Below are 26714 nucleotides of genomic sequence, written 5' to 3'. Positions count from 1 at the left end.
CTTTGAGGTTGAAAACCTGTGTGATTGCGTCATCGGCCTGCTGACGTTAGCAACAGAACAACAAAAGCACATTGATATGTGTTAGTGGTTGCTTCATCCTGAATCGTTTTATTTTCTCACAAAATTTGAATAATTAAGCATAACAAAACAAAATGGGATGGACCGTGTGAGAGAAGTGTAATGTGCAGCCATGATTTCAAAGATTCAGAATTTGAAGATGAAGAGTTATGGTCTAAGTGTGGAACACTAAAAGACTCAGGCTGGTGCAATCCTGAAAATAATGAACACCTTCGAGGGGACTGAGTCAGAACTTGCGAAAAAGCAGTCCTGGCGCTCAAAACCAAGAGGAAATGAAGGTAAGCCGCTCGTGAATCACTGCTTTCTGAATGTACTGCACACTGTACCTTGCGTACAGCAAAGTTCTGTGACAGTCTAGTCATGATATTCTTTTTATTTTTTGACTTTTTTTCTTGTTTTTACAGATTATGTTCTGCAATCCCATCTCACATTATGTTCTATGCCTAAATGTACACATTGACACTGCTGCTGCTTGTGATGCAACAGTGTCCGGTCAGGCTAGTTCTCTCTCAGTGCATAATTATTTCATTTTGCTAATAATGTTAACCATATCAGTTTTAAAGTAATCATGGATTGGGGTGACAAAAACATGCAATGAAGGGATCAGAATAATAGTTTTATATTCTTTTGTCCACACTGCCTATTGAGTAAGTGATTCTTCATTTCTGTCGCTGACGTCACATCAAGATATATGGCGGCATATCAGTTTTGGTGATGTAAAAGTGTCGTTCCCAGCGTATTTACTTACCGATTACTCCAAAACAGTGATATTATTGGAAATGACTGCCAGTTTCATTTTCTTGAGCAAAAAATACATAAAGAGAACTTGCCAGTGAAATATAGGCCATCTGAACACTATAGATCCTTTAATTGATCAGGTGTACATAATGATATGGCCGGTGAGTGGATATGAATTTGGGATGTATCCACCCACACATTTCTTTGAGATTGTGGAACTGAGCTCAAAATTAACGTGAGGGTGTTTTTTGTTGCATCAAATGTGCTGCACCACAGAATATGATTTTCACAAGCTCGACCCCGACTCTCATTGTTTGCGGTGACAAAAAGTGCAAGCGTACTGATGTGATGAGGTGAAGTTTCAGCTATCTGCTGCTTCGTAACTGCAATTTTACAGCACTGACACAGGCATGCCTTAACCTGTTGAACTCTGTTATATTTTTACGTACCTTTTGTTTCAACCTGGAGAAAAAAAATTATAACTGAAAGTGCACAGAAAAGACTCAAACTACATCCCTCAATGCATGTGTCATCATTTTGAGTCTGACTAAATTTGTTCTATGAAGTTTAATGTCCACTTGTTAAGTATTGGGCAATATGTCTGATTAGAAATGAGCTACTATGAGTTGCGCACAATGGCTGCAAGTGTCACTTATCAATTGAGCTTCTGCGCCACTGAATCCCTTCCCACAAGATAAGAAGATTTAAATGAGGCAGACTTGAGAGTCCAAACGCCGAGTCGGAGTTAGGACGCTCTCTTTTGATGATGGAGTCTCTTTGACTGATAGTGCCATCTCACAATACCTCAATTTCTACTCTTCAGATTCAGTACTGGCCAGTATTGACCTTCATCTGGAGTCTCAGAAATCAAAAGAAAAACAGATCTGCATGTGTTAAGCTGAGGGAGTTAACAGAGGCATTCAGACTTCAGTTTTCCTCAGTTTATGGCAGTGTTGAAGAAAATCTCTTTAAAAGATTCCCTACAGCTGTGCCCTGAGCTCAGAACCGGTACATTTCTTTTTAGCTATACGGAGCTCATTTCTAATCTTATATTTTCTTTCACTTCTTCTTTCGCCTCTTAAATTTTCACGGCAGATCAGGAAAAATAAAAATTGATTTACACCCTAAGGTTAAATGCCAGCCACTGACAAACTCTTTTGATTTACTGCCATTCTTATGTAAATAGCAAATCATAAAATTCTCAAAATACTCACCAACCACTGAAGTGAATTTAAACAACATTTTTCCCACTGCCATAAAATTAATAAAGTTCTTAATAGCTGCAATTTCTGCACCAGTGTAGAAATGATGGCATGTTACAGACAACAGACACTACAACAGTAATGTTATGGACCTTTATATTCCAAACATGATCATCATCATTAGTTGTAATCTTTTGTTTTATTTGATTATATTCTGGCGGCATGGTGGCCCGACTGGTTAGAGCGTTAGCCTCACAGTTCTGAGGTGCGGGGTTCAATCCCCGTCCCCGCCTGTGTGGAGTTTGCATGTTCTCCCCGTGCCTGCGTGGGTTTTCTCCGGGCACTCCGGTTTCCTCCCACATCCCAAAAACATGCATTAATTGGAGACTCTAAATTGCCCGTAGGAATGACTGTGAGTGCGAATGGTTGTTAGTTTCTATGTGCCCTGCGATTGGCTGGCAACCAGTTCAAGGTGTACCCTGCCTCCTGCCCGATGACAGCTGGGATAGGCTCCAGCACGCCCGCGACCCTAGTGAGGAGAAGTGGCTCAGAAAATGGATGGATGGATGATTATATTCTATCAAGTTCCTTTGGATGTTATATAAGTGGAATTTATTCATATAATTATATTTGTATCATCATTTTTCATTATTATTGTTGTTGTTTGATTTATTCCAAAGAAGCAGAAATATACACAAAGAAACTGGAATAGGATTAGAAATAAGAATTTTAGAAATAAGAATATTTTCTCTGTGATTGGCTGGCAACCAGTTTAGGGTGTACCCCGCCTTAACTTAAACTTAATTTCTAAGCTGTATACTGTATGTAACATACTTTGTCTATGGCTATCAGACTGTAGTAAAACACAATTTTGCGCTGGGATTGTAAACAGTCATATGTGCTGTCATTGGATGTGGCAAAATGGCTACCATACTCATAGCTTGTCGTGAAACCTGTGACAAAATATGGCAAAATGGGACAAAACGTGCAACAAATGTGACTAAACATGAAAGGACCGTGAGATTCCCATCCCACTACGGACCGCCTCGATGTTTTGTTACACCTTATTACATACATACTGTCAGGTTTAGTTGTGCTCATATAATTTTTCGATGGCTGAAGAGGTTTCTCATCCATACCGTGACATAACAAATTTTATTGACAGTTTAAAAATCTGGTCAGGTATCAATCACGTTTGCCTGCCACTTGCATTGTTTCACGTCCATCCCCTTTAGTCCACAGTGGCGTGAAACAGGGCTGCCATTGTTGCCGGGAATAAAGTGTTAGCGCAGCATGAAATATTTCACTTCTTGTCCCTGATTAGGCCCGATGTTGTTTGTCAGTGTGTTTTGTCTCATTATCTTGCAGCATAACAAAGGGAGCCGGCACGGTGGGGGACTGGTTAGCACATCTGCCTCACAGTTCTGGGGACCGGGGTTCAAACGTTCTTCCCGTGCCTGGGTGGGTTTTCTCCGGGTACTCCGGTTTCCTCCCACATCCCAAAAACATGCGTGGTTGATTGGAGACTCTAAATTGCCCGTAGGTGTGAATGTGAGTGTGAATGGTTGTTTGTTTCTATGTCCCCTGCGATTAGATGGCGACCGGTTCTGGGAGTGCCCCGCCTCCCGCCCGAAGATAGCTGGGATAGGCTCCAGCAGCCCGCGACCCTTGTGAGGAGAAGCAGTAAAGAAAATGGATGGATGGATAACAAAGGGAACCCCCAATCAGTTGGCTTGCAAATTCCTTTCAATTGCCAGACAAAATGTTTTTGTAGACTTCTGAGTTTATTTTTTACTGCTGTGTACTGTGTTACTCATCACCAAACATTTCTGAGCGTATCACAGAAGAAGTCATGTAACCCCAAACCATGACTCTTCACAGATGGGCTTGTTTGTTTGGGTCATGAGCAGAAGTTTTCTTTTTCCAAACTGTACCATTCCATCACTTTGGTAAAGGTTAATATCATCAGTCTCTAAAGCTTTGTCCCAGAATTTATTTAGGTATGTTTCAGTAGTGTTCGGCAAATTCCATCCTGGCCTTAGCTTACTATTCTTCTAGCTAATGAGTAGTTTGCATATCCTGGTAGAGCCTCTATACCTTTATTCCTACTGGAGGTTGTTGCTGATGTCACTAAGAATTGTTTGTCTTCAGCTGCTGCTGTTTTCCTTGGCATAGACAGTAAATTAGACTTCTGTTACTTATTACACCAGTGGTTTATTTCTTCATCATGATACCCAAATGGTTGTATTGTTGTTTATCTAACAATACAATTTCACTGTTTGTGAAATGGTTCTGACTGATTTTGCATCTTTTCTCAGTTTGCACTTGTTTATTTTTCACTCACTGACAGCTCTCTTGTTTTCATGTTTCTTGTTTACTTCTAATTGTAAATGTAGTCTACATATGAACATCCATCCATCCATTTTCTGAGCCACTTCACCTCACTAGTGTCGCGGACGTGCTGGAGCCTATCCCAGCTGTCATCGGGCAGGAGGCAGGGTACACATTGAACTGGTTGCCAGCCAATCGCAGGGCACATAGAAACAAACAACCATTCGCACTCACAGTCATGCCTACGGGCAATTTAGAGTCTCCAATTAATGCTTGTTTTTGGGATGTGGGAGGAAACCGGAGTGCCCGGAGAAAACCCACGCAGGCACGGGGAGAACATGCAAACTCCACACAGGCGGGGACGGGGATTGAACCCGGGTCCTCAGAACTGTGAGGCTGACGCTCTAACCAGTCGGGCCACCGTGCTGCCACATATGAACATCTCAAATTAAAAAATAATAATTATTATATAATATATATTATATATATACAAATAATTACAATTTAAATTATTATTAATGATTAAAAATGTAAAATAAAAATTTATTGATTGAAGAATAAATGCAATGGGATACACCTGTGCAAAAAAAAAAAAAAACAGCTTTCGGTCACATGTTCCAATACTTTTGCTTACATGAAATATTGGTTATTATATTAATTTTTTTTAACATTTACATTTAACATTATGTCAAACCCAAATGTTTTAAGTCCACAGCAAAATAAACAAATTGTTGTTTTATTGGCCTTGCATAGCAGTTAAATCAGGCTCATTTGAACTTATATGTCCTTTTTCCTCTGCAGTCGTAGTTTTCATCATCATTGATTGGTCCTGCTCTTGCCCCAGAGGTTCAGTCCTGGTCCATGGATGGTGGACCATGATTGGCTCACTCATTATGCAAATACAGAAATGGATAGAGTAACACTAGTGCTCTGCTGGTGTGTGATAAGGCCAGCCTTTTCTAAAAAAGAACCAGGAGCATCACAGGTGGGTACAGTATGAATGTGCATTCAAAACAGTAAATATTGACTCACAAGGGTTAATGTCGATGTTTGCAGCTAATTTCAGACACCCACACTCATTAATTTACACACAATAACACATCAGAATTCTGTCATCGCTGCCATGTCTGTCAGCCCAGATGGTGGTAAAAGCTGTTTCACGGATATCTTGTTGGAAATTACACCATTAATGCAAACTGTCATGATTAGCATAGTCACTGAAGCACTGCAGCGATTTTATACATCTGTTTTACACGCATGCATTGCATTGAGAGTACATTCAAAAGGTTTTTTTTAATTTTTTTTTTTAAATTCAACAGTTTAACCATTGAACTGTTTCAGTTTAATTATATTCATTACCGGATGAATGTTATTTTAAGGCACTTCAGTCACAACCATTCACAGAACCATCCAAATGAACAATCACATTGATGACGGTGAAAAAATACTTTGACAGAACTAAAACTAACAATAATAATAATAATAATAAAAACTTAAAACAGTGTTATATAGTCATTGTATTGGATTTAGCTGGATAAACAGGTAAGGTACTAAAGTACTTATTGTGTCAGAGTAGGCTACTGTGGTATTGATCTTCTTCAATAAATGCCAGATGAGAAAAGCCGAAGATTGTTCATTGGTTTAATGCAGTCATTTCATTTTTTGCCATGCGGTACTTGAGGCATGACAATGTAAGGGCCTCGAGGCAGTGCCTTATTCAGTGGGATATTCAACCCTCTCATGGTCACCTGTCAAATTTCACATTAAAATCAACCGCCTGCTGCTTTTTCATTGCTGCTCAACAGTAGTCACCCTGAGGTTGGCACCGATTTCTTGCCCATGTAAAAGAAATTCTTCACGGGTGGTTCTGGCAGTCAAAACTAGCATGAAGTGCGGCAAGTCCTAAATTGGTTTGGCACTTCCTGCAGTGGAAAGCCACCTTTAAAGAGAACAAAAATGGCTATGCTGTAATGCTTCCCAGTTACTTAATCATTATTGTCCATGGTCGCTCCAGAACCAGAGACACAATGCTGCATTTGTTCCAGCTGTCTCATTGCCATTTTTTTACAGAGCTGCAAAGGTATTGCGCATTTGCAGAGCTGAGCCACAACGTTACAGTCTGTACACCTGCGCAATATATTAAGATCCCAAGCGATCCATCCCAAATATTACTAGTTTTGATTGACAATGTCATAGTTAATCATTATACAAACAGTATGTTTATTATTGTAGCTGTGGTCTGCACTGGTGGACAACTGCACTGCATCCTACTTAAAGATTTTCCTAAAGCCTCATTTCTTACAAGCAGTGCTGCTTCCTACATCTGTGTGTAAAATAGAATATTTTTGACTTACAATTTCAAAAGTTGTTAAGGGTACCAAAGTTAACCTATCTGCACTGTCCCACTTTTTGGCATTCTTAAGTTTGGGGACGGGTATGAATCTCAGACGTGTACGGTATGGTAGGGTCATGTTAGAGATCTAAACACACTGGTGTCCATCTTACTGAAATTCAGGGTTTGAGAGTAAAATCAATATTGGTCAATAGATGATTATCACATCTGAACACCAACGGAAATGGAATAAACACAAAGATATATTTACAATTAACACGATACTCAAAAGCAGTTTACATACTAATTTCCTTTCGGTGACCTGCTATTTTGATTGCCATTGAATTACACGAAAGAAGCAAAATAATGCACCCACAACAATAAACGTTGATATGTTTCTAAAGGGCGGCATGGTGGCCGACTGGTTAGAGCGTCAGCCTCACAGTTCTGAGGAGCGGGGTTCAATCCCCGGCCCCGACTGTGTGGAGTTTGCATGTTCTCCCCGTGCCTGCGTGGGTTTTCTCCGGGCACTCCGGTTTCCTCCCACATCCCAAAAACATGCATTAATTGGGGACTCTAAATTGCCCGTAGGTGTGAATGTGAGTGCGAATGTTGTTTGTTTGTATGTGCCCTGCGATTGGCTGGCAACCAGTTCGGGGTGTACCCCGCCTCCTGCCCGATGACAGCTGGGATGGGCTCCAGCACGCCCGCGACCCTAGTGAGGAGAAGCGGCTCAGAAAATGGATGGATGGATGGATGTTTCTGAAGGTACCAATAATCAAAATTGAGCTTTTTTTTTTCTTTGAAGGGGCAAAATTGTTGATAGAGTCTTTAAATTGGATCTTAAATCCTGTTGCATTAAGCAGACTTGTGAAAATATAGCAGATGACACCATTTGACTTAACCCATGAATGGTAGACAGGTCTGTGCATTCTTTTAACCCAACATTTGCATAGGTTACTCCTTACCTACCCTTACGAAAAGATGTTACCCACAATGCTTTACACCAGCCATATTTAAAGCAACAGGCCACCAATAAAGTTTACTGACTCGCTGCGAAGACGCTCAAGAGCAAAAGAAAAGAAAACACTGATGGAGAGTAAGCGATGAATCACGAGAAAGTTACTGTTATGCTCATGCTTATGTTCACCTTGTGTTATGTGAACTGACCTGCATGGACTAAATTTCTATCCATCCATCCATCCATTTTCTGAGCCGCTTCTCCTCACTAGGGTCGCGGGCGTGCTGGAGCCCATCCCAGCTGTCATCGGGCAAGAGGCGGGTACACCCTGAACTGGTTGCCAGCCAATTGCAGGGCACATACAAACAAACAACCAGTCGCACTCACAGCCACACCTACGGGCAATTTAGACTGACCAATTAATGCATGTTTTTGGGATGTAGGAGGAAACCGGAGTGCCCGGGGAAAACCCACGCAGGCACGGGGAGAACATGCAAACTCCACACAGGCGGGGCCGGGGATTGAACCCGGGTCCACAGAACTGTGAGGCTGACGCGCTAACCAGTCGGCTACCGTGCCGCCGCTAAATTTCTAATAAACTTCAAATAAATAAAAACAACAATAGCTGTGAACATTTCATTTTAAATGTGTTGAACCTTTACGCTTATTATTATCATTGATTTTATGTGAAGACAAACAAAAACGAGTAGCATTTGAATTCTTAAATGTGATCTAACAAAGGTTAAAGGGCAAATATTAACCATACATGCTATACACATTCCTTGTAATTAGGATGAATTAAACATCTTGAGTATTTTAACATAAAATTGTTTGTGTTACATTAAAAACTGCATTCAAGACTCAGGAAACACTGTCTGAGTAACAAACATATGCCTACTCCACAAGGGTGAAGACAGAGAGGCTTGTCTGTCTGTGGCTTATGACTCTTAGATGTTGATAGGGTGAATCCATACTAATCAGCCCTGACAAATAAGGAAGCCGAAGATGTGACATGATCGAGCTGAGCGGAAGAGGCGAGAACGAGAAATGCCTGATAGACAGTTCATCTGCCCCGCTGACCCTTTCATCTGAGTGGACTGTCAAGTTGTCATTGAGGTGATTGAGTGTGGAAAATATTTTCCATGTGGGAGACAAAACTGTTCATCCTTGAGAGGAAATGACTGGATTGAGTGAAAAAGGATGCAGACACCAGGGGTTATTACTAAAAATGAAGAACTGAAGTGGGAGGGAGATGACAGAACATAATTGGTCGCCTCTGTATGTGACAGGCTGTAGCAGGGCTTTCTGATGCTTTGAAGTGATCGTCCACAAACATGAAGCCGAGGGCGGACAGTAAAAAGTTCATCCCTCTCAAATGCCAGAAAAACATGTTTTTGCAGTTCAGAGTTGTCAAAACGTTGTCAAAGTTCTTGCAGAAATGAAAATATGCTGTTCTGCTTCGAAACATGGTGCAGCTTCTCATAACTTATTTAACCTCTTGATCGATGCTGCTGGTGAAAGGCTGCAGATGAGTCAGATGGAGGTTGAATATGGCTGCAATACACAGAAGATATCGTGACCTCTGAACCTAGTCAAACGACTGACATTCAACGAGGTTTTCTGCAAATTTCAGTCAGCTCTCAAAAGGCACCACAGCACAGCGTTTGCTCTCTTGAGGTTGACGTGATTGTAGTCCTGTTTATTTAATTTTTTTGTCCTGGAAACTATAAGTGCCCTTGCACAAAACACGCATCTGGGTGGTAAATCATTAAGATGCTTAGCCTTGATTAAAGAGGCTCTTTATTCCCTGAAAGGCTTCAGATGAGCTCTTCTGTGTATTTCCAGCATGCAAAAATCAATGTTTAATAAAAGATTTAACACTTGACTAATTAAATACCAAGACTTCCTGGCTGTTGCTGTAGATTCCACGATTGATTCAGGGTTGGTTATTTAATAGAACATATTTGTTGGTGTAAATTTACCATTTTTAATATCCAAGATTAACATTTGATGTGAATGTATTCTCTTTTATTATACCATGTCTGCAGAATAATTATTAATAAATTGATTTACTAATCAAAAACCAAAGGAGTTTTGAACTCATCATCTATTTCCTAATCTTAATCTTAAAATAATCTAAATCTACTCACCCAAAACTATTTCATGCATGCTTTCTTCTTAATTCAATGACATGGCAACATGGAACCAGTATTTTTCGCTGACACAGAAAATAAATGAGTGACACATCACTGTCATGTCCTATCTGTAATCTCCCGTGTAATTGCTTTAATTGGTCTCATTTGAGCTGGTTTGATGTCTCCATCTGCACTGACAGACACAGCTGCTGGCACGTCTAAATGTCGTGTAAGCAATTTCCTGTGACACAAAGTGCAGTTACAGCTGGCAATGGGGTGGAGTCGCATGACAACAGCAAAGACCATTCACAATCTAACAAGATCCAGTACAAGAACTGTATCAAAACGACTACCTAGAATAATACAATAATGCTCAGTTTGGATTGACACTGACACTGTGGTATCAATTTAGCAATATGATATTGTTGTATGCTTGCAATTCTAATGACCTAATTTACATAAATTAGAGTGGCAGCATATTAAAAGAGCTCTCTGTAACATTCAGTGTGGAAAAACAGTACATATTGTTTAATTAAAGCCACTCTGACAGTTTTAACCCAAACTGAAGACTGTGAAGGCAGACGTTTTAACGAAAATATATTTGTATACCCCATTAGATTGTATAGGTATGTATGCCTAATGTTGCGGCTTATGTGGCAATATCCTGACTCTCTAACCCACTGTAATTTTCCTAAAATCATACATGTTTCACGCGTGGCATTTGTCAGATGATCTTCCAACAGTTAAAGCATTTTGCGTCCCACAGTTTTTTTCATTTTTTTTGTGCGCTCTCCTAGCGCTCAAAAGTATTTTCTGCGACGGGGCGCAAATGCCGACATATCCTTATTTTCATTCAAGTGCAAGGCCTGCTGTGTGTGTTTTAAAATTTCCAGTTTGTTCCAAGCTGGGTGTTCCGCCGTGGCGAGGGTGTGTCCTTGCAGATGTGCCTAGCGGAGTGATAATTTGGTGGCAGAAAGTCGGACTGAATTTACACCTGCCCAGACCATCTAACCATTTACCACAGCAGCTGGTCAAACACGATTCTGGTGAATTTGATACGGGCACAGTCAGACAGATTCTGAGCTCTGCAGATATTTGTGGTGGATGTCAGACTGACGTAATTCATTTATAAATATGGGAACACTGGGCATCAAAACCTCTGAATTGTTGAAATCAATTCATTGATCCTTACATTTATTTAAATCATCCCACTGGCTGGCATAGTTATGGGGGGGCCAGTCTCCGAGTGCCCACTTCATGGCTAACTTTGCATCATTCCCCCCATGGAGGTCTGCCAGTAGTTCTGTATAAACATACCTGTACTTGGAGCACTTTGACCTCCCAGACTCGAGCAAATCAGTTTCCTCTTAGTAGAAGTTTGATTGTCTGCGCGCTACCATGTCAAAAACTGTCAGTGCACTACTCGCGCACCGGATTTAATGGGAATGAAAAGAACCGCGCTGATGACCATGATTGAGGCCGGCTGAAAACACACCCACAGTGGTGCAGCCCGTTTTAGAAATAAAGCTTTCTTTTTTTTTTTCATTTCTGTGTCAAGTGTCACTTTTGGATCCACATTAAGTTTAGTGTAATTAAGTAGTCACATCACAAAAAATGTCTAATCAGAGTAGCATCCTCATGATAGCAATTCAGTGATTGGATTGGAATTTGCAGTCACTGATGGTGTAGTGGTACACTCGCCTGACTTGGTGCCTGACTTTTTTGCTTTACTACTCATTTAGGCAGGGTCAATATGATAAAGGGCCTTTGGTATCCTCATCAGAATCACCGTAAATATGAAAATGTAGCAGAGTAATGAAACTACAAAAAGTCAAATGGTTGCTTAGCAGCCTACTAGGAAGGAGCATGGATGCTTTACCTGCTGGTTGGTCTATTGCTGCTAGCACGCTGCCATCTCTCCACCAACTCCTCTCCGACTGGATGCGGCTTCTGACATCACCGCTCCCGAGCAGTGATGCGGATAACGCGTCACATACTCCAAAATGCTGCCATTTTGAGGACCGAGCAAAGTAATGCATTACTTTTTCCAGGAAAGTAGTTAGACTACAGTTACTTTTTGAAAACCAGCAATAGTTACTTTTGAGTCATCAATGTCTCTCAACAAGCATTAATTTGTAGACGGTGATTTTGAACAGAACAAAACTCAGCCCAGCTACTCAGTTGTATTTGACCCTTAATGTAGATAGCTTCTTTCTCAACAAACCCAACAAAGTGATTGGGAGGTGATTGTTTATTTTACAATGCACAGTGACGGACGGTACAGTACTATGAAAGTGCTAAGAAATGCACGAGTTCGCTATCGCCACACTATTTTTGTTATTTTCCTTACTAAAAAGTGCATTTTATTATTGTTACTTTTTTATTTACACATTAAGAATACAGTTTTACTGGCGTGTTAAGCACCCAATGCATTGTGGGTTAATTATTCATACCGAAGTGCGTGGTCATAAATCGTCATACAATAAGGACTGACTCACTGAAGGACTGAAAGTGAGAACTTTGAACTTCATCTGTAGTCCGGACTGTGAGCTGGTTTAACGCACTGAATGGCTGATGTCATGCAAGTATCCGCTCCCTGATAAGTGCAGTGTGAAAAGGCAGTTTGGTTTCCCTTTAGTACAATGAATAGGAAGTTTAATGGAACATCTCAACTTTTTTGGGTGAAATGAGGAATTCAAGCTAGCCACAATATTGTGATATTGACTCATCAGCTAATAACAGCTGTGTGTCATTATGCTTCGTAATGAGCAGCGCTTTCACGTTACACTTTTGCATTGCACTTGCCACCACATAATTCTCCTGCTCAACTAAGAAGCAGAGGCTTTCTTTCTATTTTAACTGCTCCAGGTCTGTTTCCCTGCAGCCTCTTTAATCCAAAGGGGGAATATATTGCTGTCAAATGTAATTATTTTAGGCTGCTTCCAGACAGTAATGTAATTTTCCATCTTACAATGATTCTATAAGGCTAAATTCAGTTTTTCCTCTTTCGATTATGTATGCACAACAGTCTTTTTCTTCTGAAAATTTGAGGCGAGGGATTTTATAAATCACATCTGTCTTCTCTACTTTGATTTGATTCCGTAGGGTACACTTCATGTTGGTGCTATTTGATGTGAGGCTTTATAGGGGTACATGGGTGTATTTCATTACCTTTCAGACGTGTGTTCATGTGCCAAAGTTCGATGAAAGTGTGACAAAGATAAATGAATTATTCTTCATACTGCGTGACAGGCATCAAGGTCACAATGACGTGAATACATGCATCTTTGTGTCAGATAAGCATACAAATTGCTCAAAGTATTTTGGAAAAATAAACATTTAGAAACATCACTATGGTATACATTGAGTATGTGGTAACACTTCTGTATAATTGATCATCTGACATCGCTCCACAGCCTCCCCCATTGCTGTGAAGATGGTGGTGCTCCAGGGGCTCATGGATGACATACAGTTCATGATTTTAACAGTTGATGAATACTTTTGTTGTAGTGTCCCTGCATGTGTCAATCACAAACTCAGGTTATTGTCATAATTGACTGAGGACCTCAAGTGGGGAGAAAGTGAACTACATACTTTCATCGCCCTTTTTAAATTTTCAATTTGACTCAATGTTGTTTGCATTTTACACTGTAATACACACAATGTTGCTCTCTCACCAGCTGAATACCAAACAGGGAGTATTTTACTTCAAATTATTTACCGTCTTCCCTAAAATGCCTTCCTCCCATAAAACCTGATCTAGAAAACAAAGATGAACCTCATCTACATTTCAGTTGATATGCAGATGGAACTTATTTTATTTCTTCTGTTGCTGCTATTGTAATACTCCGACACCGTTTGTGTTTGCTATTGTACACGCGTCTGGCATGATGATTTGATGTTTTTTGGTGAGGGAGCAAACACTAAATAAAGAAAGCAGGTGTGTAAAATTCGATGCCTCTCAGGAGAAGACTATCCAGCGTGTTTATTGCTGGTAATTAGACATGGTGTACTAAGGAGTCTAATAATTAGGTAATGAGCGAGGCAATGGGAAGTTGGGTGTTGACATTTTCCAGAGCAATTTCCACCAGCGTGATTGGGTCTTGTATTATTTTATAAGGGAAATATATATATATAAACGGAAGTGATAACGATTAAACATCTTACGAAACTAATATTGTCCACCCCTCCACCCCCCCAAAAAAAAGATTCCAATATTATAATAGATACAAGACAATGTCTACAAAGTGTCTGATAATAAATATTTGTACTTCATCAGTATTGCGTAAAACGTCATAAAGATTTCAATATTATAATAGATACAAGACAATGTCTACAAAGTGTCTGATATTAAATATTTGTACTTCATAAGTATTGCGTAAAACGTCATTCTGACGTAAGTGGTTTTAAAAAGTACACCACATAGGTTCATAAAACGCTTTGTCACACAATAATAACAGTATTTTTGACTGCCAATATAAATGAATTCGACAATATAACTGTCGCAAATCACAGTTGTCACGGCGACGAGTGACGCCGGTCACGAGTCTGTTAACTTCCGGTCTCATACAGGAAGCTGGCTTGTTGCTGGCACTTGAATTTGATGGCTAAGCACCTTCGAGCTAAGTCTTCCAACACGGTAATAATGATTTGTTTTTTGATTTTTTTGAAAAACTAATCCTACGCATGAGTCATTTGCGTTGCAAATATTTCAGGCTTTGATAAAAAAAAAATACATTTACTTTGAACTGTGAGTTGTATTAGGCGGATTTAGTAGAGTCACTGGGGTAAATGAATGATGACTAATATATTTCATATTTAACTGATTACTAGATCCAAGCAACAGTATCATTATATGTCAGGCACCCAAATGTCAAAGTCTTTATTTGCCCCTTAATGGTTTTATTTTGTATTTTTTTTTATTTTTTTAGTTTGACTACTGTTAGATTGGTGCATCTTTATTGTCATTGTATATACAGTAACTCAGATCAACTGTCATAAGCATGTATTCATTTAAATATGATACACACAAAAAGCTAGGAGATATTCGGCTTTTGGGTGAAATTTCATGACAAACCTAAAAAGTACTTCTCCGGTTTACTTTACAGTTGAACTTAATTTGAGTAATTTCAATGTTTCAGTACTTCTTGCACAACGTGCTGAACGGCAACATTCACAACAGGCGTTTGATCCATGAATCGACCAATACAGTTCCTGGTCTCATTAAAATTGGTATTTTAACGGTCCTCTTCATCATGCTGTTCACATTTTGACATCACGAGACTAAGACAACACCAATCAACTGATCAACAAGACCGCAACCTTGCAAGGCTTCTAAAAGCATGGTTCCAGAGTGAGTGGAGTGTCACTAGTAGATGGCAACAAATATACAGAGAGACTGGAGGAGTCACACAGAGACTTTGAAGTTGACATCCTTGGAAATTTCATAGATCAACCAACCCCCTGTTGTGTATTTTGGCATTCAGCTCCTTGTTAGAGAAAAAGCAAGTTCTGCAAAAAGATCTGAAAGATTGAACAGTTGTACATATTAAAACATTTAAAGAAGGTTCACCTGTAAAGGCTATAGTGCATTTTAGGTTCATCCTGAAATTTCACCTGAAAGCCTAATATCCCTAACTCTCTGTGTGGATATACAAATCTACCCACCCCTGTTCAAATGCTGGGTTTTTGTGATATGAGACCAAGATCTTTTCCCAAAAAAATAAATTCCACCACTAATGTGACCTATAACCTTTTATACAACTGAGACAATGTGTGTGCGCGCACACTCTTATAACAGTGAAGACAGTCATCATCAAATGGAAAAAATAAGGTACAGTATTGACATTACCAAGAACTGTACATCCCTCCAAAGTCAACAAATAGACGAGAATACAAATGGCCATGGTGGCTGTCAAGAGGCCAACAGCAACACTGAAGGAGCTGCAGAAATTTCTGGCAAGTACTGGCTGCTCATGCAGTACATGTGTACTATCTTCTGTCTTGGCTATGTGGAATGGAAGATGGAAGCCTTGTCTTACAAGCCCAGCGACATTTTGCAAAAACACACTTGAAACTTGCCAAAATGTGTTATGGTCCAGTGAAACAAAGGTTGAACATTTTGACCATAATTTGAAAAGGTTTGTTTGGTGTAAACACAACATCGTTCATCACCGTAAGAATATCTTAGCTACTGTGAAGCGTAGTGGTGGCAGGCCGCGTCATAATTTGGGGCTGTTTTCCAACTGGAATTATGAACAGTCCCAAATACCATTCAGTGTTTCCCTAAAACGGTTAGGCTTCTGGTGCTAGAAAGCTGAAGATGAAGCGGAACTTCCATCTTTCAGCATGATAATGAACACACACATCAACAAAAGATGGCTTCACCAGGAGAAGATTAAGGTTTTGGAACGGCCCTGCCAGAGTCCAGAGCTGAATCTGAAGAGGGCTGTGCACAGGTGGAGATGCTCTTGCAATCTGACAGATTTGGAGCAATTTTACAATCAAGATGTGCCACACTGATAAGACTCTTATACAAAAAGACAGTGCTTTATAATAAAACCCAAAAGTGCTGCAAAAAATAGTTTGAGAGTGTGCATAATACAACCAGTTTGTTATTTTTCATGTTCCGCATTAAAATATTTTAATTTTAGTTGAGTTGTGCAGGGTATAGGTCACATTAAAGGGGGTAAAAAAGCCTCCAAATGATTAGTCTTGATTATTATTATTTTTTTAACTTTACAAAAACCCGGCATTTGAAGAGGGTTGAGTAGACATTTTATATCCACGACTGTATATATACTTGAAGCAGCCTGTTAAGTGATTGTTGTTCTGTCGCTTCTCACACCTCCCCCCTTACATAACTGTTAAGTCTGTTGTGAATGCAGATTGTCTAAGCTTAGATGTCATGTTACATTTACTTACCACCGAACTGTCCGCTTCTACCAGGGCTGCTAGAGCTGCTGTGTGACGTCTAGTTGGCTTGAAAGAGGCGGAGTTCACAATCAGCATCTGGTCAGAGTGCTTGTCATTTTACAACACCCAATGAGGCAAAAAAGCATTTCCTCTTCCAGCTGACAGTGTGGGCGACATTGAAATGGATCAGTAACTTGAAACATCTTAAACCGAGTCATCAACATTTCATCACTGTAAGTCACACATTTTACTCCTTAGAATATTGTTAGAATGTTGTATAGGCTTTTTGCAAACTACTGTGACTACTGCGAACCCTAACTGTAACTCAAGGCAGGTAGGAACATGGAACAAATAGTCATCTTGTCATTTTTGTGGTTATTTAACAGGGACGGGGACTGAGCTGCAGCCATGGTGCGGGAATACCAATCACCTGTTCGGGTCTACAAACATCCATTTGAGTTAATAATGGCAGTGAGTAGTGTTGTCCCTAAATATTCACACTGCAAGTCAGGTGTCATTTTCCTGTAGGTTTCTATTGCATTTGGATTTGTTGTAGGCAGTGGGACCTGGGCCTTTTTACTTCTTGTACTGACTTTGTGTCATGCTGGTGGCGCTTTTACTGCTTCATGATCATCTGCGTACCCCAGTGTTCTGTGAAAAATGTCCCTATAAAATATTTCCTGTTAACTACTGAGTATACCTTCCCAGTTAGCATTGATGAATTGCACAAAAACAAAACAGTCGCCACTCAATTGAACGAGTTAATGATGGTCTTGTTTTATTGACTTCTCATATGATGCTTTAGTATGTCAAAAGCCCTTGAGTTATATTATTTCAGTTTACAGACGGTTATGTAACTTAGTAGCTGATAGTATGGAGGTGCCAGTATGGCCATCTGTGACAGTATTTATGCACACAAGCCTTAACTTTCAGATGATTGGCTGGATTCAATATGGTATTGATGCAGCTGTCTCTACTGTGTGCAGGTCAGGAGTTGTATGTAAAATTTGAAGTGCAGAGTAAATATTTATCGTAGTTAGAGCAGGTTTTTCCTCTCTCTCTTTTTGCTTTTGCTTCTTGCCTGACGTTATACATTAAACCATGCTTACGCAACATGTCAATGCAGGTGAAAGACCGTGACACTTTGCACTGCAGACACCAGCTATAACTCTTTCAATCCACAGTTCAAGAAAACATCCGCCGATGCTTTGTTGGACCCCATGAAAATCTTCTCTTAAAATAAATCTCCTTGCTCTAAGGGATAATAAAATAACACTTTCTTGTAGATTTCCAGCTCCTTTGAGACAAATGAATCATCCCCCCTACAGACACTTTTATTTACCCCCAAGATTTTTCATTAAACATTGACTCAGCTTTCCTTTGGCAGTCAATATTTCTGACAATTGTCCTAATTACAGTAATACTTTCATTTTTTTACTCATCTTTTTTTATGAATACTATTGTCAGTATCATTATAACCCTACAACAAGTTTGTCCTAGTTGAAAAGCCATCAACTGCAAAATTAATGCAATTTGGTCATTGGTTTTCTGTTGCTACAATTGATTTATGCAAGTACTTATACAACACAACTTATCATCTTAACATCTGAACTTAAGATAAAATAATTACTGGTAACTCTCATATTGTGTTAGTGCTAGTATTGTTTTTCAGAGTTCCCTGCTGTTGTATGATGTAATTTTGTGTTAGCACTGTCATCAATAAACTAGGCTTCTTTGGTACCTGACCATATCTTTATTCATGTACTTTTACAGCTGTTGATTTGCTGTTACCACAGTAAATTACTCTACTTACTTTAGGTCCTACGACTTTAATTTCTCCCATTCAGGCTTACAACAAGAGATTCCCAAAGTGTCCATTGATCCCAGTGTTTGTAGACAGTGAGATCATCAGTGAGAGCAAAAGCCAGGATGGCTCCACACTGGTGATCGAGAGGCGCTGCAGGATTGACATTGATGCACCTAGACTCCTCAAACGGGTATCTTTGCTTTCATGTACTTCTCTTTGAGGGCCATAAGAAAATCTAGTTTGACGCTATCACCTACAGTACATACATTAGATGTTGAAAGAATCAATGGACTCTGCTTGCTCAAGTATGCCAAGATGATGCTACATTTTGAAGCATATGAGCAGATAATGCAAAATTGAGCTACTAATCACACTGGATATAAAAAGTCTAAACACCCCTGTCCAAATGCTTCTTTTTGTGATACAGAAAAACAAGACCAAAATAAATAATAAAAAAACTTTCCCAGCCTTAATGTGACTTCTAACCTCTACAACTCAATTTAATTTTTAAAATCTTTTCAGGAGGCAAGTAAAAATAACTGAAATACTACGGGTGCAACTATATTATTTCATTGGTTTATTTTTGCTTCACCCTCGAAAAGATTTAATGTTTTTTCAGTTGAGTTGAACAGTTTATAGGCCACATTAATGGAGGAAAATGTTTTGAAATTATTTATCTTAGTCTCATTTTGTTAGATCACAAAAAACCTGGGATTTGAACGGGGTGTGTAGACTATTCATGCGCATTATATTTTGTTGGAATATTCTTGTGTTGACCATGTGAATGTTGTTTTTCTACATAAAGATTGCTGGTATAGACTACCTATATTTCATCCAAAAGAACACACTGAACCGCAGAGAGCGGACTCTCGTCATTGAGGTCCAGAATGAAACGTTTTCCAACAGGGTCATTTCCTGTGAGTGCTGCAGATACACGGTGAGCATTAAATCCCATCCAAATTCCATATATTGTCACCAGTTCGTCCATTGTTCTTCCTGTTCTATTTAACATGAGTCAAATACTGCACTACTATTTGGGGAAACATGACAACAATGTTTACATTTGTTTTGCTTTTTGTATAACATGGAATGTAAAACTTAACAGAGTGGAGCTACAGCATAAAACATTCTGGTGTTGCTTTACAGGTTCATCCTGAGAATGAAGAGTGGACATGTTTTGAACAGACGGCTAGCCTTGACGTTAAATCCTTTTTTGGCTTTGAAGGCATGGCAGAGAAGATAGCGATGAAACAGTATGCTAGTAGCATAGAAAAGGTTTGTATTTTCGTTGATGTGACTCCTCTGACCCTAAAGATTTAAAGTTGTGTTCATGTTGTTGTTCAAATCTTTTGAGCCTGCACTTTCTGGTCTCTGCTGATGTTCAGAGTCCCATTGATCCTAAGCCTTGTGTCCTTTCTGTGTGGTAGGGTAAAGAAATTATTCAGTATCACCTCACAGAACTGGAAAAAGAGGGCATAACGTACATACCCCGTTGGGCTCCACCATCTTCTACCAAAGTCATCTCTGGAGACGGTGTCAAAAATGTGCTGCATGCCTATGACGAGGACCACCCCACAGAAATATTGACCCCTTCTCCTGACGGTCAGTGTGACAATATATACTAAACAACAACAACAAGTACGCTATTCTTCTTTTACAATTAGTGTCCCCAAAAATACACCCTATTGCAAATACTCATGAACACTGGTCAGGGACATCACCAGACAGTACAACATAAGATACAATTATTAGTTTTGAATAAGGTAAAAAAAGAAATCTTAAAAATACCTTACCTTTAGCACACTTCTACACCACTGCAAATTTGCATCAGTTGCAAGCCTCACACATAAATTACAGCATTGTACCTTTTGGGGTACAATGTTGTCCACGTGTACTTTTACAGCTTGGGAACAAATGCGGCCTGGAAAAGGTAGAAATGAATTACTCTTATGTGATATTTTAGCATAGATAGATTAGACCTTGCAGGACAAAAGGAATCCCTAATGTACCTCTTTTTCTTACAGATTAGAAATAATCTGCAAATTTACATACCTGTAATCTCATAAATCTTGACTGTCTTGGTTGGTTAGCCTATTGTAGATCATGACCATGTCTAAATTTACAGGATTATTACCCACCTGTAGTCTCTTTGGTGACATCCTACTTCAAATACATGTATGAAAAGAATGATTACCCATATGGAAACTGTCCGAAAATTCTACATTGCAAGTGCATGTTGTTTAAGCAGGTTTTCTGTTCATCTATTTTATATTTTTCACACAGGTTAAAAGTGCCCGAGTCTCTGTAGTGCATCCAATGGACTATGTGCTAAACTGACGCTGTGTTTTGGCCTGCAGACAAGTTGGATGCTGATTACATCAGACGTTACCTAGGTGATTTAACGCCTCTGCAGGAAAGCTGTCTTGTTCGGCTGCGGCAGTGGCTCCAGGAGACCCACAACGGCAAGGTTACATACATTTTGTCTGAATAGATCATTCTGCTTTTCCGCACTCGTTTTTGTTCACACATTTTTTGTTTTTACTAATTAAATAGAAGTCATGTGTTGGTTTCCCGGTTACCTCATGATATGTTGATTTTTATCTAACTTAGTAGGTTTATGTTTTTATGGCGAAGCTCTGGTGAACCATCTGGTTTTGCTTTACAGATTCCAAAGGATCAGCATGTGCTGCGCTTTCTTACAGCCACAGATTTCAATTTTGACAAGGCTCGAGAGCTTCTGTGCCAGTCACTCACATGGAGGAAGCAACACCAAGTGGATTTCCTATTAGACTCATGGCAGCGTCCTCAACTTCTCCAAGACTACTACACTGGAGGCTGGCACCACAATGATAGAGGCATAATCATTGTTTGTCCTCTTAATGCATATTTAGATAGGGGATTACTCATGCATTTGTTGCAAATAGTTAAACTTGGACTGGCATGTAAATTATTAACTACTGTCTTAGTACCACTTGTCATAGTTTCCATGAGTCTTTTATCAGTCTTAAACACAAATCATCAATGCCCAGCAATACGTTGAAAATATAAATACATTTAATTTTGATGGAAGTACTTGTTTGTGCATGCATTTGTTTGTCTGATCCATAGCTTTGTGTGTTTAGATGGTCGCCCTCTGTATATATTGCGTTTGGGGCACATGGACACAAAGGGTTTAATGCGTGCCTTGACAGAAGAGGTGCTGGTGAGACAGGTAAAAGGGTTTAAGTTCTCATTTACACATGATTCAGCCCTTTTGAATACAAATATCATGGCTGACATTCATGCTTTACCTTGATGACCCAGGTTGTTGCAATCAATGAAGAGGGACTGAGGCGCTGTGAGGAGAACACGACAGTTTTTGGTCGACCAATCAGGTCAATTCCCCTTTCTTGCATTAGATTAAGGGTGTCAAACTCATTTCAGTTCAGGGGCCACATTCACCGCAATTCGATCTCGGTTTAATAAGCTATAAATAATTACAATTCCAGTTTTGGGGAAATAATTGCATGTACATTTGGATAATATTCACATTTATAGATTGCTATCTTGTTTAAAATCATATGAGGAATCTAAAATTACATAAATTACATAATAAATTACATTTAGAAATTATTTTGGATTTACATAAATTTCTACATCCATCTGGAAATCTTGACAACCTCAACTGACTCATCACACCATAATAACTAAAGTGTTAACATCTCAGAATGAGGGTGCAGTTGTCTCCCTGACTTGTAAATGTGTTTATATATAAAAATACTTACTCGTTGTGGCAGTGGATGAAAAAAAAACAACATAAAAGGGTTCCACCAAACCTAAGCTTTTCAGCTGAAGCTGAACTGTGTTCTTCACAGCGGCACAGCATTTTATATGAAGTAGGCTTGCTTAGCTCCTAAAATTTGACAGCTGTTAGCCTTCGCAATGGCATCAATATCAGCTGTCAAATCCTGAGTAACAGCCAATTTCACAATTGTCATTTAAGTGGTAAGTGGTCATCAGTGTGACCTCCAGGGGATGATAAAAACAGCAACAACAGTTACTTTTATTGAAAAATTGCGGTTAATGTGTTCTCTAGCCCCATGGGCTGGGCTAGACCCACTGACGGGCTGGGTTTGGTCCCGGGGCCGCATGTTTGACACCACTGTATTAGCATATAGGCAGTTAGAAAAATTGCTTCTGTGACGTATATCTTCATGAAAATATTATGATTGCCAGCTGCTGGACTTGCCTGGTGGATCTGGAGGGTCTTAACATGCGTCATCTGTGGAGGCCAGGGCTGAAGGCTCTATTGAGAATCATCGAAGTAGTGGAGGCCAACTACCCCGAGACTCTGGGTCGCCTGCTCATGCTGAAAGCACCCAGAGTATTTCCCGTGCTCTGGGCCCTGGTGAGGATAAAAAGCGATACTCACTAGCCCCAACATTAGGTACCACTGCTGAATCGAATGCAATACAATGCAAGAGCTGCGTTGCATCACACTGACAGATGCTTCTAATATTTTGCTCTTCTCTGGTAAAGTTCTTCTGCATAAGGTCACCATGTAGAATGTAAGTCCTCATTCCCTCAAAATGGCCAAATGTAGATAACTCACTTTAATTGAAATTTTCTTTATTATCGGACAGATATGGTGGCAGAGGTCTTACATGGAGTTTCCCAAACGTTTTAGAGCCAAGGCACATATTTTACATCAAAAGATCTCATGGGACTTAATCAAACAAAAATGTCACCAAAAGGAAAGATGCTGAAATAATGATCTCGTCTCAATTTACTCACAAATTTACACACTCAGTGTGAAATCTAGGTCTGTTTCGTTGAACACAAAGATATCTAATGTGTGATTGAAAACAGGTGGATACATAGCTTGAAAGGTAGGTCAAGAATTTTTCATGCAGCTTTTGTATTTGTTCTTATTGTAGTGTGCAGCATGCAGTACCTAATGTTGAGGCCTGTGTGGGTACAAAAGCCTATATGTGCAGTTACTATTATCATTTGTACTGAGAAAGAAAATATAATTAATGTTATGAAATATAAACAAACCCCTATCATGGGTTGACTACATCATGCAGTCATAAATTGCATGCAACAATCCCACAATTACAAAGCAATAAACAAAGCAATGTGTAAATAATGCAAATGTGCTACAATAGATTCCAGTTTTTTTAATTGCTTCTACGGTTTAGGTTCATAGGTATGCTGGAGCTGATCCCAGCTTGACTATAGATGAAAGGCAGACAATACCCTGGATTGGTTCGCTAGTCAGTCACAGGGCACAGTAGAAGAATTCTATAATAAAGTACTGTTTGTATAACTACCACCCAATGATCAAACTAGAACACAAAAACATCTTTCATCATTTATTTTGAAATTACGTCTATGAATTATATATATTAAAATGTTGATTTTATTTTACAGTAGACTCAGTATTAATGTTCTGGTGTCTGACTTGCAGGTCAGCCCTCTGATCAACGAAAACACTCGTAAGAAGTTCCTTGTCTATGCTGCAAATGACTACCAGGGTCCAGGAGGTTTGGTGAACTACATTGACCAGACGTTTATCCCTGACTTCTTGGGAGGGGACTGCGTGGTAAGCTTGGTTGAATTGCGCCCTTTACAAAGAACTGCATTTGAATACATGTAATACTTTGAAGTGGTGTTTTATTGGTTTACGCAGTTGTTCTTTTTTCTTCATCCCCTCCGAAGTGTGACATCCCCGAGGGAGGTTTAGTCCCCAAGTCTTTGTACAGGGCAGCAGAGGAGCTGGAGATTGAAGACAGCCGATTATTGACCGATTCCATATATAAAATTGCCAGTATTTTCAAGGGAGTTCCATACGAGGTACATTCAAGTTTCTATGGCAAGATTGTCACTTATCTGCGGTGGCCTGGAAGTGCAAAACAATATAACAAATTGTGAAACACTAACAGTTCAGAAAACACAAAACAAAACCCGAAATACTTTTAACATTTCAGAAAACACAAAAACAGATCTCTCGCTCGGTACGAGGGACGGACATCACGTTCCATCTGTGTAGCCTACCCTTCCCGCAATGCAGGAGCCAATCATGTTGCAGCGGGGCGGGTCTTGCCGAGAAAGGCTGTGGGATTTCCAAAGATTTTTGTGAAATGGGCTCCTCCCTTTCCGGGTTTCTGCAATTGTAATTTGTTTCGTCTTTTTGTAAAAGTGTTTCTGCTTTTGTTTTTGTGTTTCCTGAAATGTTCGTGTTTCGTCATTTGTTTTTGCGTTTTCTGAAATGTTGAAGTGTTGCGTCTTTTGTTTTTGTTTTCTGAAATGTTCGTGTTTTGGCTTTTGTTTTTGTGTTTTCTGAAATGTTAAAGTGTTTGGCAATTTGTTATATTGTTTTGCACTTCCAGGCCACCGTACTTATCTAACCACTTGGAAGAAAGTAGAATCTAAACAACTACAATAATAAACACATTTTTATATCAATACCTCCCATTAGTTGATATTTTTAAGGTAAAAAAGTCAAACCTGAGCTGTAAAATCTTTTTAAAAACTATTTTAGTCCTCTTGAATTAAATGGCAGGAAGGGAGTTTAGCTGCTATTTCATTTAACGTGTCCTAAAGTGTCACCTGCTGGAACAAACGTACACATCAAGTTTACAGAAAAATAATTGCGAAATTAATATCACATAACTAACTGTTGTCTTCTGTTCGGTTCCCATTCTCTCTATATGCCTTCAGATTTTAATTGAGATCATGGAAGCGTCCTCTGTCATTACCTGGGACTTTGATGTGTCTAAAGGGGATGTGCTCTTCAACATCTATCATTCAAAGAGGGCTCCACAGCCGCCAAAGAAAGACACAATTGGAGCCCATGGTTTTACTTCCTTAGGGACTGGCAGTTCACAGCTGTTAGACAAGAGCTGGGTGCTGGGCCAACACTACAGCCCGGTGGAGAAATCCCTCACCTGCAGAGAGGGGGAGAGTGTACAGGTAAATGAAACTCATTCTGTAGATATGTCTTCTATTTTTAGACTTATTTTCAAACATGTCTCAAAACTGTCCACCACTATCCCCTATCCCCATTACTGGAGCCTCATATTGATCCTGCAGCTTTGCTTTGTTCAAACAGGGCTCTCACATCACTCGCTGGCGTGGATGCTACATTCTCCAGTGGTGCTTTCACAGCTCCCCGGCTGCCTCGGCCTCCAGCCTGTCTTGTGTGGATGATGTGCTGGCCTCTCTGCAAGTCTCCTCCCACAAATGTAAAATCATGTACTATACTGAGGTGCTGGCTTCCCAAGACATCAGGTCAGTTCATTTATTCTACGCTGGTTGTGTTTTTTGTTTTTATTATTATTATTATTATTTCTTTATTTTTTTTAAGGAAAAAAAAAAATCCTCTATCGAGGCTGACTTCCAAAAGTGTAAAGAAATCGATATGTCTGCTTTTCTAGGGGATCCATGACCAGCTTGGAGTCCAGTAATAGTGGTTTCTCTCAGCTCAGTGTGTCCACTACTATTTCTAGCCAATCACACGCCAGCTCAACTGTCTCAAGGTAGCATCATCTCGACAGTGAACTCGAACCCACTGACATCTGGGTAGCAGTGCTCAAGAATTCTTGGATTATTCTTGTAGCTGAAGTTTTGCTGTAGTATTGAAGAGACAATGGGCACTTTGGTCAATCTGTGTTGTGTATTTAAAATTGCATTAAAGTGTAATCAATCAATGGACAGTCTTCTGTGCTTTTATTGGGTCATTACATGACCTCAAATGAGGAGGCAGCAGTTTGTACTTGGCGTATGGTCACTGAATTTGTTTTGATTGTCCACCAGATGTCAGTGTACTCTTCTGCAGAAAATGCTCGAGCCTCAGTTCAACAATTTTCTTCCACTTAATACATTTTTAGTTTATCTAAACATCATGTAAACAAATTTGATGTATGGTCAGCACACATCTGAGAGAACAATGGATGCACGACTTGACAGTGTATTAGGTACACTTGCACACAGTAATCCAAGACAAACTATTTAAAATTTATTTTCAGAGATGATAATGTATAAGTTCGGTGTGGTATAGAAATGCACTGTATGAGGGATGTTGTACTATTTTGGTGACTGTTTACCAGTGATAAGAAACTTCTTTAGCAAAAATTTAAATACTATTTAAACAAATTCACTCTCTTTAATATAAAACAAAAGTAGCTACATAATCTGAGATGGGTATCACATCCTTTGAAAGTCAACCACATAA

The 26714-nt window shown here is 39.5% G+C and overlaps 1 protein-coding gene across 1 annotated transcript; it reads left to right on the top strand.

Moving 5' to 3' along the window:
• Window positions 1-14304: 14304 nt before the first annotated feature.
• On the top strand, window positions 14305-26191 carry LOC133466392 (SEC14-like protein 1). Its single transcript, XM_061750036.1, has 17 exons — window positions 14305-14416; window positions 16726-16925; window positions 17079-17163; window positions 18540-18689; window positions 19305-19436; window positions 19646-19774; window positions 19927-20101; window positions 20857-20966; window positions 21165-21354; window positions 21622-21710; window positions 21803-21873; window positions 22715-22886; window positions 23949-24083; window positions 24200-24334; window positions 25202-25453; window positions 25593-25771; window positions 25918-26191. Exons 3-17 carry the CDS (start codon window positions 17101-17103, stop codon window positions 26021-26023), a joined length of 2088 nt encoding a protein of 695 aa, XP_061606020.1. The 5' UTR covers window positions 14305-14416; window positions 16726-16925; window positions 17079-17100; the 3' UTR covers window positions 26024-26191.
• The last annotated feature ends 523 nt before the right edge of the window (window positions 26192-26714 follow it).

This window comes from Phyllopteryx taeniolatus, chromosome 16 (assembly GCF_024500385.1).
Source record: "Phyllopteryx taeniolatus isolate TA_2022b chromosome 16, UOR_Ptae_1.2, whole genome shotgun sequence".
Lineage (NCBI taxonomy): Eukaryota > Metazoa > Chordata > Actinopteri > Syngnathiformes > Syngnathidae > Phyllopteryx > Phyllopteryx taeniolatus.
This window is presented reverse-complemented; position numbering and strand designations above follow the sequence as displayed.